This window comes from Palaemon carinicauda, chromosome 2 (genome assembly GCF_036898095.1).
Source record: "Palaemon carinicauda isolate YSFRI2023 chromosome 2, ASM3689809v2, whole genome shotgun sequence".
NCBI classification, from domain to species: Eukaryota; Metazoa; Arthropoda; class Malacostraca; order Decapoda; family Palaemonidae; genus Palaemon; species Palaemon carinicauda.
In genome coordinates, this window is record NC_090726.1 from 133,239,402 (window position 1) to 133,257,452 (window position 18,051).

The 18,051-nt window shown below is 34.3% G+C and overlaps 1 protein-coding gene across 2 annotated transcripts in view; it reads right to left on the reverse strand.

The window, feature by feature from the left end:
• Window positions 1-5,354: 5,354 nt before the first annotated feature.
• The window catches only part of p130CAS (Serine_rich_CAS and FAT-like_CAS_C domain-containing protein p130CAS), a 147,924-nt gene continuing 135,227 nt past the window's right edge, over window positions 5,355-18,051 (reverse strand). For both annotated transcript variants that reach the window (XM_068358254.1, XM_068358248.1), the window contains exons 2-5: window positions 15,053-15,196; window positions 12,197-12,373; window positions 11,885-12,008; window positions 5,355-8,068 (exon numbers count right to left, since the gene is read on the reverse strand). In XM_068358254.1, the coding sequence (XP_068214355.1) occupies window positions 6,036-8,068; window positions 11,885-12,008; window positions 12,197-12,373; window positions 15,053-15,196 (2,478 nt within the window). In that variant the 3' untranslated portion in view covers window positions 5,355-6,035. The remainder of the gene's footprint in view (window positions 8,069-11,884; window positions 12,009-12,196; window positions 12,374-15,052; window positions 15,197-18,051) is intronic.

Below are 18,051 nucleotides of genomic sequence, written 5' to 3' on the forward strand. Positions count from 1 at the left end.
ACAATTTGTTTGTTTAATTAAAAATGCTAAAACATGGGCCTCACTTAATATTTGATGGCAGTCTTTCATTGGCAGTGGAACTATTACACCTGTCACAATAGGGCAGAGCTGGTTACTACGTTCTTCAGTTGCATAAGCTTGATATCAACCCATTATTCATATTCTCCTATGTAAGCTACATCAAGTGTCAGTATATATGTAAACAATTACAATACTATTTCAACAAACACTTAAGACAGTACACTACACCAAGGGAACACTGAGGGTCTGGTGGACGTTGCAAAAAGCTCTGGCTACTAAAGCAACAAGACCATTTCAAACATAATTACTGTTTTATATCATCATTTTTTACTTCTTGCAGCACTTGATTTTTGATTGAATAACTGGCTATTCTAGTAGCCGGGGCACCTAAAGGGTGGCAGTTTTAATTGGAATATCAAAGGGAGGGTAATCTAAAAACAGTTGTATAAGATTCGTAATTCAGCAGAAAGAGAGATTCTAGCTGCCAATATACTTGCGATTCTAACAAATTCCAGAAAGATTCTTACTGCTACAATACCTATTGTTAATTCAACTGCCACCTATATGTGATTCTCTCACTGCAGTTAGAGAAAGATTCTAGCTGCCGCACAAAAGTCCTACAAATTTCATGTATACCAGACAGAGCAAATTCGGATTCAGTGATCTAACACGCTCCTCATTATTTTGTTACACATTATTTACATATAAATTGGCATCATGAATGATTACTGATAAAGGTATTTACAAAGCTTTATAAACTAAATGTTATTAAATGCTTAAACACTAAAATCACAGCCTGGGAATTTTGAAATTCCACCATTTTAACAAGAACTGTTAGAAGTCAGAAACTGTTTTAGGTCTTTGTTTTTTAATATAAGCTCAATGAAAAAATAAATCTGAAGATAAGAAGCAATAAAACCAAAAAGACATTTCCTTAAAAATTAAATTGTTAATCAAGACACTTGGGTACCATTCAAGAAACATTAAAAAAAGGCTCCATGATGCACATACAATATTGGTAGCAGGGAATAAGGGAATAAAGCATAATAAATTACAGACATTTACACACACAAAAAAATTGTCTTTTACATAATAGATATATCCATTCTAAGCATGCCACATGCTCTGTTTTTCCCAACCTAATCAAAGTACTTTATGATGGTTGGGAATTTAATATCTAGTAACATGATTGGATTTTATCAATCATTTTATACCCCAACCTAGCTTATCTTAGAGGCAGAATGGAAATATATAACCAGGTTAAGTGTCTGTGGGTTGATTAACAAAACCTTTGGAAAAGTGTGTGCACAGTATCCTTCATAACCAAACTACTTATAAGTACAGTATATGAAAGTTTAAATATATGTAAAACGAAAGTGTTCAAATAACTCAACTGTATGAAAATAACAATACACAGTATTTATATAGAAATATTCCAACTGAAAACAGTCTAATACAGAAATTTGTCTGTTGAAAGCCTAAAATGATCATATCCTGTTTACATACTGGGAGTGAACAGAGGTGGCTCAGAAGTGGAATACTCAGATAATTAATTTTTATGAAAGGATGCAGTAATTGACATTATCATAGAGATTTTTGTTTTTACTTCTGTTGAAAATAAGTTACATTAGTGGTGACTATGTGGTGTCTTTCCATGATCACATGATTAGGGCCTGAAATGGATGGAACAAAGCATACAATATGTCAAAAGCATGTTCAAGTCCTCAGAGAGATGAATGGCATTTGTCAGAATGACTGTTGTTTGTTGAAATGATTGACTGCTTTTGGTTTTCTACTTTTTGTTTTATAGTTGCTTGAAGATTTCAACCCATTTCTCCTTAATACTGTAGATGGCAGTGCATGAAGAAGCAAACAATAGAATACAAAAATTACCAAGTTTGAATAAAAAATCAATCTTTATATATTGTTAATCCAGACTATTTAGAAATAAAGAGCTCCCATTCTTCCAAAGGCTTATTATGAACAACCCCATAGGCCATAGGTATTCACCATAGAGAAGCAGAATAACATAGGATATACTCTTACCTAAATCAGCATTTATATGACTTGAAGTTAAGAGGCAAGTTATAACTTTTTTTATAAGGGATATTTCTATAACAACTAAAATCCTATTTACAAATAAACAAAAACAAATATTGCTGTAATAAAATATGAAAAAATAATACATTATAATAATAGATGGGGATAACAATATTTGGAGGTTTATTCTTTCATATGCAGGGGGATAGGTATGTTATACTGTACAAACAAATGTCCAGTATTTAAAGTGAAATAAATTATAATATTTAGTAATATGCATACAGATAATTAACATTATACTTGCAAAGTTTTTTAAACATACCACTAGTAAATGGCGACTAACTGCTCAGTGTTTAGTTCAACATTGCTATTTCTGTAACTTTATTACTCTAGTTCCAATGCAGTATGTACTGTACTTCTACCATTAAACTTACTTGTTATTGTATCACTTGCTTGCACTTCAATATAATTAAAGTTCTTAAACCAAATCTGATCAACTGTTTTCTATAAGCATCAAGAAACATCAATTTTCAATGCTGATTATTCCTTATAGTTTTCAAGTTTTTTACAGTGTGGGACTAAGCATACATTAAACATAACTATAGTTGTGTACTGGTAACACAAAAGTAATGGTTGTCATAAATGCAGGTTGCTGAAGGGAAAGTCTCAATTTCCTCAGTTAATTGGTTATGAAGCTACACAGCATCTCTTTCATACATGGAATCATTCTATTTCTTCATGCCTGTGTATTGCAATTTGGTCTTTGGACAAAACATGCGTATTTACCAATTTTTTGAAAAAAATGTGTTCAAGATTATAAGGACACCCCTTCACTAGATCTACTTCAGATACTGTACTCTTTAAAGTGATAAAAAATTATTCAATGTAAATTTAAATACAGTACTTTATATGAACATTTTAGTTCTAGTTAAGCATTGAATTAGGTCTTGTAAAAACATGTCAGTTACCCCTGAAATTTCAATGATGCCACAATTTTTCATAACTTCCATCATTTTACTTTTTAAGCTTTCTTTTTGGTGATTTTATTAAGCGCAACTTGGACATATATGGCATAATTTACTATTGTTATTCTGATTTAGTATTGATTAATGTTACATATATAAATTTTATTATGTTAACTTTAGAACATGCAGCATAAGTCGTAAAAAGTATACACACAATTCATAAAGGTGATTCAATCAACTAACACTGGATTGTCAATTAATTTTGTTCCATTATCTTTAAAGTTGGTGCTAAATTGAATATACTATTTATTCAGCGATGTACAGAACTGCGTATGACTTTAAAAATCAGCCAAAGATACGTTGGTTTAATTAATGGTAAAATGAAATATATTCTAAGAAATCCATGTATAGCATACAATACTGTATATTATTAGATTATACAGACCGGATGATGTGACCAATACATCTACTAATGAAAAGGTTTATAACCTTCATATCAATTCAAATTATGATGATGAACCTTCTCACACAAAACTATGAGAAAAATGAACTAATACTGTACAGAAATAACAATAAGGTAGAAATTCTAAGCACTGTATTGTGAAAGTATGACATCACTAAAGCATAGAGTAAAATATGATGGAAAAGTACTTTATAAAACATGAAAGTTAATTATAGTGGGCAAAATTGCAAACAAGAGGCTACGCTGTAATAGCAATTATGCAAAGAGAAAAAGCAAATTGTAATTTTGAGTATACAGTACTGTATTACGATTAATTTCACAATGGCCAAAACTTAACAAAATGTGATCTGAAAGTATACAGCAATCTTTCCAGGCTAATACAGTTTGGAAGTGATGGCCGAATACCTGTAAAAGTCAAGGATAGAAGTACAGTATTTAGTTTATATGCAGAGAATAGTAAGAAAAACCAATTTCAAAATGGGTTTTGATGGAAATAACAAGAGTATAGGGAGGGTTAGAGGGCCTAACCTTGAAGGAAGTGATGAAACTGGCAATTAAAAAGAAAAAGTTTAACTCTGGGAAAATCAGTCAGATAAATCCAAAGATTATGAGGATGGCTCAAATGTAAGACTATTCAAGAATTTTAAATTAGAATTTCTAATTGATCTAAAATTTGTAAAAGATAAAAGAAGGTAAAAGAAAGTGTTGCAAGTATTCACAGATAAACCTAATCATAGCCAATGAAAACTTATTTACAATATGAATTATTTACTGATGGAAGAAAAAAAGTGAAATACGTGATGTTACATACAACCGGGAAGAGGAATGAAAATAAGAATAATGATAAAGACCATAAAGGAAGATAATCTTGAATGGATGATGAACCAAAGTCAATGTTGTGATTAGGAACACATGTAAAAGCTCAAAATATACAAGAACTGAAAGCATTGGGCTTTAAACTGCCCTCAGGGAAGATAATGATGGCAGTTGAGTATACACATACAATATGTACAGTAGCTTGATATGTTAAACATGCTTTATTAATGGTACGATATTTATATAATGTTTTAGCAATTGGTATGTGTATTTTGTCTAAACTGCAGTAACTCAAAAAAAAGTTTTAATATTTTCCCAATTAATATTTTCATCACACTGTAATAATTAATTAAATAATTTAACCATAGTGAAAATTGAATGTTCGTTTTACACAAAATATTATAAGTACGTCATAAAAGTTCCAAACATTAAAAATAAAAGAACAGAACATGGAACACATTAATGTCCTTACTTGCTAATGGCCAAGCATAAATAGCTCTATGAAAATGAGGAAGAATTGGTATACATATATCAAATAGCAGAAAAGAAAAGCTTATCATAAGACAAGAGTTTTTCAAGAGATAAATTATAACCACTGACCAGTAACTTAGCTTCACCTGTATTTCAAAATGAAAATGTTCAAGGGCAGATGCTACATAACTTGACAACAAAAATCGAGGTAACTTTTCTGCAGAAAAGCACACTACTTAAAGGTTTTTACCTTCAACTTAGAGCACAGTAACAGATTTGTTATTTACAAAAAGACAGAGATCATACAAAAACTATTTGACATTAGTCCTATAAAAACAGCATAATTTATGAAATCTAAAAACCACCTTTTCATGGCCTGACAGAAGAATGCAAAAATTTGCTCCTCTAACCATAACTGAAGCGCAACATGTTAAAATAACTTACAGCCGAGTAGAATTTTTGGGTGTAAAGTTATCTTATTTATGAACTGCCCATTAAAGTGCTATTCATAAAAGAAAAAATTGCTTCACAGTTTCTCCTTACACCAGATTCCATAATAGGTTAAAACATAGCAAGGATAAAGTCGACATAAAAGTTCTTTATTCTGAAAGGGACCTTTCACAAATTAACAGAATCTGACATTGAATAGGAACTGATGTTGATGTCTATATTATATTGGTAATTACTGCCTTGGTTATAGTCCAGTTGTTATTAAATTCAAAGACATGTTTTTCAGTGGCAATCTGCAAATAAACTTTAGAATTTCAGGAAATAATGGAGCAGTACTGACTTCCAACAGTTACTCTAATCCAATGTTGATACTCAATTGTTACTATATATATATAACCACTGCATTTCAATCTACAAATAAAATTTCCTTTTCATTAAATTTTCTCATAATAAATATACTAAAAAGAAATATATATACAATACAGATTTTTATAGGAATGTTTACTGTAAAGGAGCAGATTAAAATTGTTGACTTATTATTTTTTACAAACTAGTCTCTAAAATGCAGATTAATTTCTCGTATGAACTTATTTCGTTATACCACATGAAGTATATTAAAGTATGTTCTGCAAGTTTTCTAAATCCAACTGTCATCACGAGGAAATCTACTATTAACTGGCATCCTCCTCTATTCCTGTACATAGCACCACGGTGAGACAACTTACTTAAAGGGTCATCTATAAGTATTTCTCTACATTCTGCTTTACACTACTAGTATGACATTAAATTTTTTCCTTCTGGGAAATGTCCTACACTGGATTGGCTAATACTGCTTGTTTCAAATTATTGGCTAAGTGAGAAACTGCGACAAATGCATCTACCATTGCCTGTACAGCAACAACTGATGGAAACTGAAGTGCTGCAGTTTTAGCTGCTGCTACAGTATTTTTCATTGCATCACAAAGAGCATTGGAACAATTTAAAACTCTGGTCCTTAAATCAGCATTTACAATGTTTCGATGAACTGTGTCACCGATATAAACCAACTTGTGTGCATTCAAAATAACAAATTTGGAGTGGGCTATGAAAACCTTAGGAGGCTGATTGTTTTCAACTGTAAGTAAGAAAGCATCAATAGCATTATTGAGGTGCTGCAAATGAACTTCAGCTTGATTCCCATAAAAGGCCACAACTTGTCGATCATTTGGGTCCAAGGTATGACTCGTTCGCTTACCAGTAGGTGTAATAGTGTTGGAGATTGTGTCACCCTTACGTAGGACTTTTTCATGATCACTATCTACAATTAACTGAGATTGCTTTACTAAATTGTCAAAGGACTTGCGAAGTTGGGCTGGCAATTCTCGCTTGATTTCCTCATGTTCTCGTTCAACAGCTTCTCTAGTCTCCAAGTTTACATAATCATAATCTTCAAGCCAAGTGCGAGTATCATTTTCATACATGTTTTCAAATGGCTTTTTATCTGGAAGACCTGGTAATGGGCGCTCTTGCACAGGAGTTTTTTCATCATCGTCAGTTGGTGGCTGGCGTGAATTGTCAACCTGATCCAGGCTAGGAGATCTCTTAAATATAAGGGAGGCTTTTGCTTGGATTGCTGTGGTAAGAAGCCGAACATCATCTCCCAAACTGTGTAAAATGGCAACTAGCTGATTCAAGTTCTCTGGAATAGTACGAGATGCTAAGGACTGCTTCCATCCACCATTCTGTAATCTTGTCCAACAATCTTCAATTATACCAGTAGATTTATTCAAAGGTTCCATTAAACGTAGCAACCTGCGGGCAAGGCCCCTTTCTCCATTTCGTGCGGCATTAACACTTGAGCCCTGACCAAATTCCAGAATGTCTAGAACACTCTGCCGTAATCGATATACTGCAATTTTCATTTCACTTTCCCTCTCTTCAACAGTTTCTTTTGTTCGCCAAGAACCACCTTGGTGTAATGCTGTAAGTTTCTCAATAGCTCCATATACTTCTTGCTGATGTTTTGCTAAAGTATCAAGTGCAGAGTCATATTCCAAAGGAAGTTCTTTACCCGCACATAAATCACCATCGCCTCCCGAGGAATCAGACCCAGAAGATAATCTATTTGGTACACCATCCACCATGTCTGGCTGGCAAACATCTCTACTAACTTGAGGTGGAACATCATACACAGCATCACCTACCTTGAATGGGAGAGTTTGAGGAACCCTTGATGGTGGAATGTCATATGTTTCAAGCCCTGTACAAAGTGTAGGCTTGGGTACATCATATGCATCTTTTATATCTTTGGTTTCACGTGGTGGAAGTTTGGGTCTTTGTGACCCACCAACTCTCCGTGGCTCAGGTGGAATATCATAAACATCGTGTGATTCTAAGCTAGAACGATTGGAAGAACCTCCTAAAGAGGACAGTGATAGGGATTCTGATGCTGCTAGAGAGGAAGCAGATGATGAAGCAGATAGCTGCGATGATTCACATGACATTACAGACACACCACTAGATCTGTCACTTGGAGGTATGTCGTAATGAGCTTCCTGATTGGAGTTAGTAGGTCTTGGTATGTCATACTCTTGTTGATTATCACTGGTCACTGTTACAGTGGATGGGGCACCCCCACGAATACCTTTGATAAGACTACGAGGAGCAGTATTTGCCCGTTGGCCTTCAAGATGTGACTTAGGGGAATCATAATGTTGCTGAGGACGAGGAGAATCGTACAGTGGTCTAACTTTTGGTGTATCATACTGGGAACGTGGAACGTCATACTGATCCAAAGATGACCTTATGTTAGGACGAGGTGAATCATAACGCAAGCTGCTACTTCTTGACAAGCGAGTTCCTCCTGAAAGTAAATTTATATAAATTTATTGTATACTATAGAGTATTGTATATTTCTAGAAGTTGTGTCACACTAACTATTCCATATACTGTACAGTATTCTTTTCATATATCTTATCTCACATTCATAACAGTAACAGTAACCATACTACAGTAAACAATTTAAAGCAATCATTTCTACCATTTACTGCTTTCCTTTTTTATTTCATGAAGAACCGTGAACCAAATAGTTAAAAAAAAAACTAGTCAAAAATGGAGTCAAAAGATAATGGATATGGATACACATGAAATAATTAAAATTTCAAAAATTATTACACTTGCTATTAAAAGTAACTATACATTTACAATGCAGTAAATAGTACAATAAATGAGCATCAATAAACAATACTGTACTAAAGTAACATATGACAAACATAAAATAGGTTTTATAAACAAAAATAAAAATGTTTCCCTAAGAAATCAAAATCAGTCCAGGTATATATCATAACTGGAAAAAAGTAATGTACTGTACTGGTAATTTTGTTTCTATAGCTATGAGATCCCTTTTCACACAAATAGAGTTAGATATAAGGCCATAAAAGAATTACAGTACTGTATACAGTACTGGACAGTACTGTATTCTAAATAATACTGTAAATGTACATAATTTTTTTTGTAAGTAGCTAAAACTATTTTTTACCCTTTTCAAGGTAGTGGACATGATTAAATAAAAGCAAATTTGGATTTTAGTTCAGAGGCATCATTCAGATAATTAGATGATATAATACAAATAAAAGGTTAGTTAATTTAAGACATTATAATTTGATTGTGTAATGAGATGGAATTTTTCCATTCCCCAAGATTACATATTAAAGGCCTACTGCACAAAATGTACACCTTATGCCACAAATGTTATCATATGTATGCCTTGTAGGATATTTCTTAAGAGTTATACGATGTTTGATTTTTTTTACTTTTTAAGTAACCTCTGTGGAGGAAACATCAAGGTACATATCAATATCTAGGATAAAATCTTTGGAAAAAATTACAATATATGTAAATTGAGTTTCCTGGCCCACCTGGAATCACAGTACAGAACATCCTGGTAAGCCATTGATACTTCCTCAAGCACAATTGTCTCTACCAAATCAATCTGCTTATGCCTCTCTCCTTGTTGCTTTTTTTTAGATATCCTTATGCTTCTCGTTTGCAAACATATATTCTGCAACCATGAAACAAAACCTCCTGCCGCCTTGATCTCATTCTATTGTACTGCAATTGGTCTAAAATTGAACAAGAACATTTGAGGGCAGTTTCATGTGGCCTACAATACCTAGTTAGGCCAATCATGTTACTACTTCATTAGTAGTTGCTAGATGCTTAAACTGCTTTGTATTCAATCCTTCTATCCCGATTTTCACCATGGAAACATTGTAATGTATCCTTCATTTTGATTTAGAAGCATTTGAACTACTTACATAATTAAACCATATTATAACATAAAGAAACCTAGGAAACTATATGGGTCCTAGTATGCTTGTTAATTCCTGGTCCTGGACTTAATATTAAAAGTCTTGTCATATTCTCTTTTAGCCTCATAATCATTCAGCCTTCAATTTGTCCCAATTTTCTTATATTTATTGCAGCCTAAATTGTACTCAATGATGAAGGCTTATCTGCTTCACTATAATACATGGCCTTGTTATGAGTGAAATCCTCCAGTTTCTACCCTCTTCCACTTATAAATTTGTTCCCTATTTTCTTGGGTTGCTCAATACATAATTTACTGTGACATGCCAGGAGTTAATGTTCCCTTTACTACTCCATGTTGAAGGTAACCCACCAATTCCCTCCAGTTAAGCTATCACAAGTAAACACATATCTTTATACACTATTCTTAGATTAAGGATTTATCACTAAACTTTTGGTTAGCAGCATTTTAGTAAATCTTACTAAAATCCATATTTTTTTTTCACATGTTCTATTGCATATCAGTCCCATTCTTTCCTTTTGGTTTCTACAAAGTCACTGAAAACTAAAATGAAGGATATTTTGAAGAGGTGTGACTACAACATGCTTAATTCATGGGTGGGTGCAGTGGGAATATTATATTGCAGATGATTTTGCTAACATATGAACAATAGTATCACTATTATTACTATTACTATAATTATTTTCATGATCATTATTCTTATCCATTATTGTTCCAGTACAGTGTCATTAAAAATCATGTCTAAGATGGGAAATTTTTACTTTTGCTATAAAGCCCAAAGGAAGGTGGTGGTGGTAGACAGGGAAAGAAAAACAGTGGTAAAGATTTAGAGATTTTAAAAATTGAAATGGATTGGGTAAGTGATGAGAGACAGCTGTGGAAGCTCTGCAAGTATCATTCAAGAATCAGGCCGTCTCAAATTTACATCTCACTTAGGTAAATATGCATTTTCACTTTCACAGAACCTTAATATTCTAGTGAGCTAGTGGGTGGGGAAAAGGTGGAGACATTAGCACCATTATTGTGCTTCCCAAGATACTAAACTGGAGTGAGGATTATGATGCATGCTGGTCATAAGTGTGTATATGCTTGATGTACAGTAGTGTATAGGTAATGGCCTGTTCTTTTATCATTTCTGGTCATTGACAACCTTAAAAACTTGAAACAGTTAGTTATAAAAAGTAGTATATGGAAAAGGCAGGAAAATGGCCAGTAGGCAAGCTAAAAAATCATGGAATATAGTCTAAGATGTAGACAAACTAAATGGCAATTCAGGCAATCATTCATGATAATGATGACTACTGAACTCTTAGGAAAGAGGTCCCTCTAGCCCCATCCCTCTCAACTTTAACATCTCGGAACCAATGCTATTTGACCAGTACACCAGAAGTGACCATAAAGAACTTGACCCATCTCTTAAACTTCAATTGCAGACAAGACTTATTTTGTGGCAGATGAAGATGATGCCATAACTATTTTACCAGATACTGAACAGGAGTAGAAACTGTTTTATACAACCATGCACCATTCCATTGATAATAGCCTAAGATACTTGAAATGTCTGGCCCCCTTCTCGATAGGAGGCAAACAAACTCAAGGTACTCAATGTTAAGTGAGAAAGCCCTAAACATTCAACGCAAAAATCAGATAATTTTTTCACTGAGCTCTTTGCTGCAGAATATTCCAAACCAAAAGCTGGAGAAAATTCCAAAGCCCTGCAATAAGGAACTTCTTTGGTATAAGGAAACTTCTTGGAAAAAAGTTCATCACCACAGCAAACAAATGGCTATGTTGTTCCAAATGTTAATACTCATGACGTAGCTTGTAAATTATAAATCTCATCCTCTGCCAGATGCTTTCTTTATGAAAGCATATTGCACTCCAATATAAAACTGGGAATTAATATTACCATTTTTATTGACATACAATCATGGAAGTACCATTTTATCTAAGAATTTCACATAAAAAAAAACCATCTTCTTAGCTATTAATAGAAAAAAATAATTAACGATAGTAATGCATGGACCAAATACCGTATATGTAACAAAAGCAATAGGAAAATATTGTATGAGCAACAAATACTGTAGACTCCTTTGTTGATAACCTGACAAGAATAATTTACTATAACATAAACGTTTTGAACTCTAAGAGATTAAAAGAATATCAAAAATCTATAAAAGACAATAGCTAAATCTCACAATACCCTACATATAGCCTACAGTATATCTAAAAGAAAAATTATTCACACCTTTCTTCCCACTAAACTACTGTATAGCTTATGTAAACGAACTGTTTATCGGTTTTGGAGTATTTTCCTTACATGAAAAAATATGCAACAACATCACTTACCTCCTTCAAGTGGAGAAGGTCGTGGAGGCACATCATAGTCCATTTGTGCAGACTGAGTGTTATGAGTTAATGACCTTGGTGTATCGTAAGTGTACACATCTCCCACACGTCTAGGCGTTATAACCTGTAAAATTGTTTTTTTGTTAACAATGCTGGTTTTCTTTTGACAATACAAATGTTTAAAAAGAATGGAGGTTATAGTATATGTCTTCAATATTAATATAAATATCCGAGTTGATATTTACATACTTGTTACATTGATTGATGCTTACTCATTGAATTAAGTAATTTTGAAAAACTTATGATGCTGACCTTGTTAGAAAGTGGTCGCTGAGGCCTGGAAGCTGGGGTTGTGCTTGGAGAACCTTTAAGGGCAATATTCGATGGTGATGTCCCATGTGGAGAAGATAGGGCTGTGATAGATGTGACACCACTCCCAGTGTCATATAAACCAGGCATTATTCGCAAACGGTTCCCTGGACATATTCCCTGAAAAAGTATAAAACTACATAAATATAAATGTCCTAGTGTACAGTACAGTATTCATTGATGAAAGAAAACTACATGTAAACGTTTTAGCACATGTTGAGTTTAAACTACTTGGAAAATTAGAATATTTACTGCAAATCCTATTGACGCTAATATTACTAACTGTAGCATCTGGTGTTCCTCGGATGGTGTTCTCGTCAAATTACTGTACTTTTTGTATTGTTTATGCACGGTATGTGGTTTGGCCTTGGTATCAAAAAATTCCATATGCACTATGCAGAAGATGATACTCTTTGCATCAATTCCATCTGCATGGTGCAAATCATGGGGAATGAAGTTGAACCCTAGCAAAAATGAAAGGAAGACTTTAATTAGGTGAAGGACATTAAGTAGCTCCTAAACATCCACATCTTTTCATTGATAATATCTCTATGTAACTCCTTTAAAATTTTATGTGTGATTCTTGATTGCAAATTTTATTTTGAGAATCACGTTCGGTTAGTTTCGTCTTCAATTGCACGGAAATTTAGCTAGTCTTTTAGGATTTTCGGGGATCAGTCTTCTCTAAGGATTTTTTTCTAATTCTTTCCTTCTACCATGTTTTGAATTCTTCACTCCTTTCTGGTCTTCAACTGCCAACTCTCATCTTAATTTGTTGGGAAAAAAATTTGCTGTTCATTAAATCCTTATCCCTGATCTGGATATTAATTTTGGTACCATCGTTCAGTTAGTTCTTTGCGCATATTACATGATAATTTTCATAATTATGACCATCCTTTGCATTCAGATCTCCCTTGGCTGTACCATCCAGGGCGTAATACTAGGTATGCAATTAATTCCAACATTCTTGCCTCCTCCATTACAAGGCTCAATACAGTATTACAAAGTTTAACAGAAGTTTTATTCCAGCTGTGACTAGTTTGTGGAATGATTTTCCTAATCTAGTTGTTGAATCAGTGGAACTTTACTAGTTCTAGTTTCTAGTTAATGCTTTTCTGTTGAACAGATTGACGTAAGTTCTGTTAGTTTATATATGACTTATCTAATCAAAATGGTCAATTATCCTGATTTTATAATATTATTATTTCTCAGTTTTTTTTTTCATTACTTCTCTATTTCCTTTCATCACTTGGCTGCTTTCCTGGTTGGACCCTTGGGCTTGTAGCACTTGGCTTTTCCAACTAGGGTTGCAGCTTATTCTACAATCATTGTAAATTTACTTTCAAAATGAACTACTCGCAACGTCAGCACATTCTTATTTTTACATGCATACTGAAATATTTCAACAAACATTTGGTTTAATATCGAAGTTAAAGATTTGAGTTTAACAGACCTAGAAAATTGTATTAAACATATTTTTGTTAAGAAATGACTGCCAGTCTCTAAAAGATCCACGGAAAACATAAAGACAGAAAATTTGTCGTTTTGAAATTGAACTATAATGTATGATTTTGTTACCAGTCATAACTAGAGTGAACTGTAAGAACGAATTAAACTCCAATGCTTGTAATTTCCTTATAGCCTAACACACCGATATTGGAATGCCGGGTTTGATGTATATAATCAATAAGGTAGTTTAATTAATAGTTTGAATCCCATTTATGTACAAAGCGCTACCTTAAGGGATTTGTTTAAACGGGGAAAAAAATTGAGTTAAGTAGGAAGAGCTAATAAAATGTTTTAGAAGTAAGAGACAAAGCAATGGGATTTGGAGATGCTGGAAGGAATAAAGGACGTTATAATCCCTGATATCCGAGGGTGTTCAGCGGCTTCCTTCTATGTGACCGGAATGTTGAGGCGGCATAATATCACAAAGGTCTCTATTAACTTGACCAAAAAGTTCCTTAATGTCAGTCCCAAGATTTGAAAGTAGCACCTTCCGCTGGGGATGGAATGGGTTCTTTCTTGTTCCATTTCTTACATTGTAATATCGTACTTTGATTAAAGCATAGAAATTTCAATGGTCAGGATGTTAACTTTTAAGAAAAATGATATATGCAATATCATTTATTATCATCTATCAAGTATAGTATACAAAAATTCTTGAAATCCAACTAAGATACAAATAAATTGAATTTATTTTAAGTAAATTTGTCGAAGCAAAATTCTGTGCGTTTAATTCTTTCATGATTTTTATTTTTTTTTTTTCTCGTCACACACTACGAACTTGGACCAACATGAAAATCAATTCTGTGCCAACTACTCAAAAGTAGATCCCACTAAAACTAATATATTTTCAAAACTTGCCGAGGAACAAAACGCCGTTTAAAGTTAAAACAATTTCCTTATAGAGAGAAAATCAGATCAAGCAAATTCCCTCTTGTGGCATAGGTAAAGCAGAACAGACAGGAAAGACGTAGTAAAGGTGTTATAAGCAGTCTTCTTGAGTGACTGTTAATGGCCTGTCTCCCCAGGTGTGCTGCTGCTTGTCGCCTTAGGTGAATTTTAATGGAGCTGTCTCCTTGGGCGACTGTTAATAGGCACTCTCCTCGGTGTCTATTACTGGCCTTGCCTGCTAAGGTACAGGTTATCTTGTAAGGCATGTCTCCTTTTGTTAATAGGAAGTTTGGTCGTAAAAGAATGATTCCCCCTTTAAAAATAACTAAAATTTAAGTACAAAATAGGAGAAGTCACCTTCCAATTTCATGAAAATAAGACTGTCATCCATCTTAGACATACCTGTCTTCCTCGGAGGGAGCAGAGCCACCATCCTTCAAGGCCAGCTGTGTTTTGCTCCAACACCGTCAGGATATCACTTCTCCTGAAGGCAAGTTCATCGGGCGACTCGGCCACGTTGTCGTACAACGCCCGGGCTACACAGTTCTGTTGAGAGAGGAAATGAATTAGGCGAATTTTAATGATCATTCTAAATCTTAAGTAATTGAAGTGTTAGTTAATAGCTAATGTAAAATTATGTAGTTCTGCTTAATTACAATTACCAATTGTACTAAATCATTATTAAAAAAAAAACTGAAACATACAAAACCCAATAATGAATCATACATACAAAAGCGACAAGTAGAAAATTATGTCTGGTGGCGAACTTTTATTTGCTGTTGGGCACTATGGAGTATCACTGTGCAGGCCTACATTTGAGTGAGTCGAAAAATATGGTCTTGGGTAAAATATTTTCTAGTCGAAACTTCATTACGAGTTGAAAACAAGTCTTCAAATTTGCATATCAAACCGATATTGAACCCCCTAAATTATAAGCATAATGTTGAATTGCATATTCTTTAACTTTTAACAGTTTTATGTACAGTATCTGCAAGTACAGCTAGTAGGGCTACAAAAAAAAATGTATGTTTTGTAATACTGTCAAATAACTTGGGTTTTATTATGAAGCATGGTAACTTTCAAACTTATTTTTTTGCGGGGTCAATGGCCAATGGAGATTTGATGACAGTTTAATAAGCCTATAAACAATTTTATGACTTTTGGTAAACCAATAAACTAGTCATATAAACAGAAAAGAAAAGACGTATCGCATAAAACGCCTCCTCTCTACAAGATAAGTTTTAAATAGACCTTATGTCCACAGAAAATAATTAAGAATTAGTAATTACATATTTTTGGGGACAAAAACCTTTGATGATTAGGGTCACACGAGACCTTTTGAGAGCTGGCGTCAAACAAGACGCCTTTGAAAATTGGTATAATAATACAAAACTTTAATAGTTGGTATCCCACGAGACCTTCTTCATCATGATGCACAATATTACACAATATTCTACAAGTTTCATTCCAGCTGTGACCAGATTGTGGAATGATCTTCTTAATCTGGCGGTTGAATCGGTGAAACTTCAGAAGTTCAAACTTGTAGCAAATGCTTTCCTGTTAAACAGGTTGACATGAGTCTCGTTTTATAGTTTATTCACGACTGATCTATTTTGACGTTGCTGCTGATCTAAAATTATCTTATATTTTCTATTCATTACTTTTACATAATTTATTTGTCCTTTCCTTACTTCCTTTTCTTATTGGGCTGCTTTTTCCTGTTGGAGCCATCGGGCTAGTAGCAATTTTCTTTCCCATCCACAGGGTTATAGCTTGGCTAATAATAGTAAGACTTTATTGATAGTTGTCATCACATGGGAACTTTGATAGTGAGTATCTTATGGGACGTTTGATAGTTGGTATCACACAAGACCTTTGATAATTGGCATCACATGGGACCTTTGACAGTGGGTATCACATGGGACCTTTGACAGTTGGTACTACACGATATCTTTGATAATTGGCATCACATGGGACCTTTGATAGTGGGTATCAAACAAGACCTTTGATAATTGGCATCACATGGGACCTTTGACAGTGGGTATCACATGGGACCTTTGACAGTTGGTACTACACGATATCTTTGATAATTGGCATCACATGGGACCTTTGATAGTGGGTATCAAACAAGACCTTTGATAATTGGCATCACATGGGACCTTTGACAGTGGGTATCACATGGGACCTTTGACAGTTGGTACTACACGATATCTTTGATAATTGGCATCACATGGGACATTTGATAGTTGGTATCAAACAAGACCTTTGATAATTGGCATCACATGGGACCTTTGACAGTGGGTATCACATGGGACCTTTGACAGTTGGTACTACACGATATCTTTGATAATTGGCATCACATGGGACATTTGATAGTTGGTATCAAACAAGACCTTTGATAATTGGCATCACATGGGACCTTTGACAGTGGGTATCACATGGGACCTTTGACAGTTGGTACTACACGATATCCTTGATAATTGGCATCACATGGGACCTTTGATAGTGGGTATCAAACAAGACCTTTGATAATTGGCATCACATGGGACCTTTAATAGTTGGTATCACACAAGACCTTTGATAGATGATATCAAACAAGACCCTTGATAATTGGCATTACATGGCATTGATAGTGGATATTACATGGGACTTTTGATAGTGGAATCACGTGGGACCTTTGACAGTTGGTACTACACGATACCTTTGATAATTGGCATCACGTGGGACCTTTGATAGTTGCTATCACACAAGACCTTTGATAATGAGTATCACATGGGACCTTTGATAGTAGGCATCACATGGACCTTTGATAGTGGGTATTACATTGGACCTTCGACAGTTGGTACTACACGATATCTTTGATAATCGGCATCACACGGGGCCCTTGATAGTGGGTATCACATGAGGCCTTTGATATTTGGTATCACACGAGACTTTGATAACTGGCAAATCACCTGAGCGAGACTTCTGATAATTGGGATCATGCAAGATCTTTCATAGTTGGCATGACTCGAGACCTTTGCCAGCTGGCTAGTTTGACTTACAGCTCAGAAAGTAGTAGTACAGATAATTGAAAAGCCAAAGCATTAAATAATACGGTCAGATAGCCAAAAATCTATGGTAATGGCGAAATACTGTCCCGTTTCGTTCATTAAACTTAAAACCCATTATTACCAAACTTTGTATCATAAATAGGCGCAAGTAAAATATCGTTCCCCAGAGATGATTCAATAGAACCTAATTTAGCGGAATCAATTGCGGTGATCAGGAAACTAAAAATTAAGGTTCTTTGAAATAATATTTACCATCGGGAAGGTCAGCGACTCTGACAAAACAAAACAAGTGCACGTAAAGTGGTCAAATCCTTGCCCTTCATTAGGAAGATGGGAAGAGAGTACGAA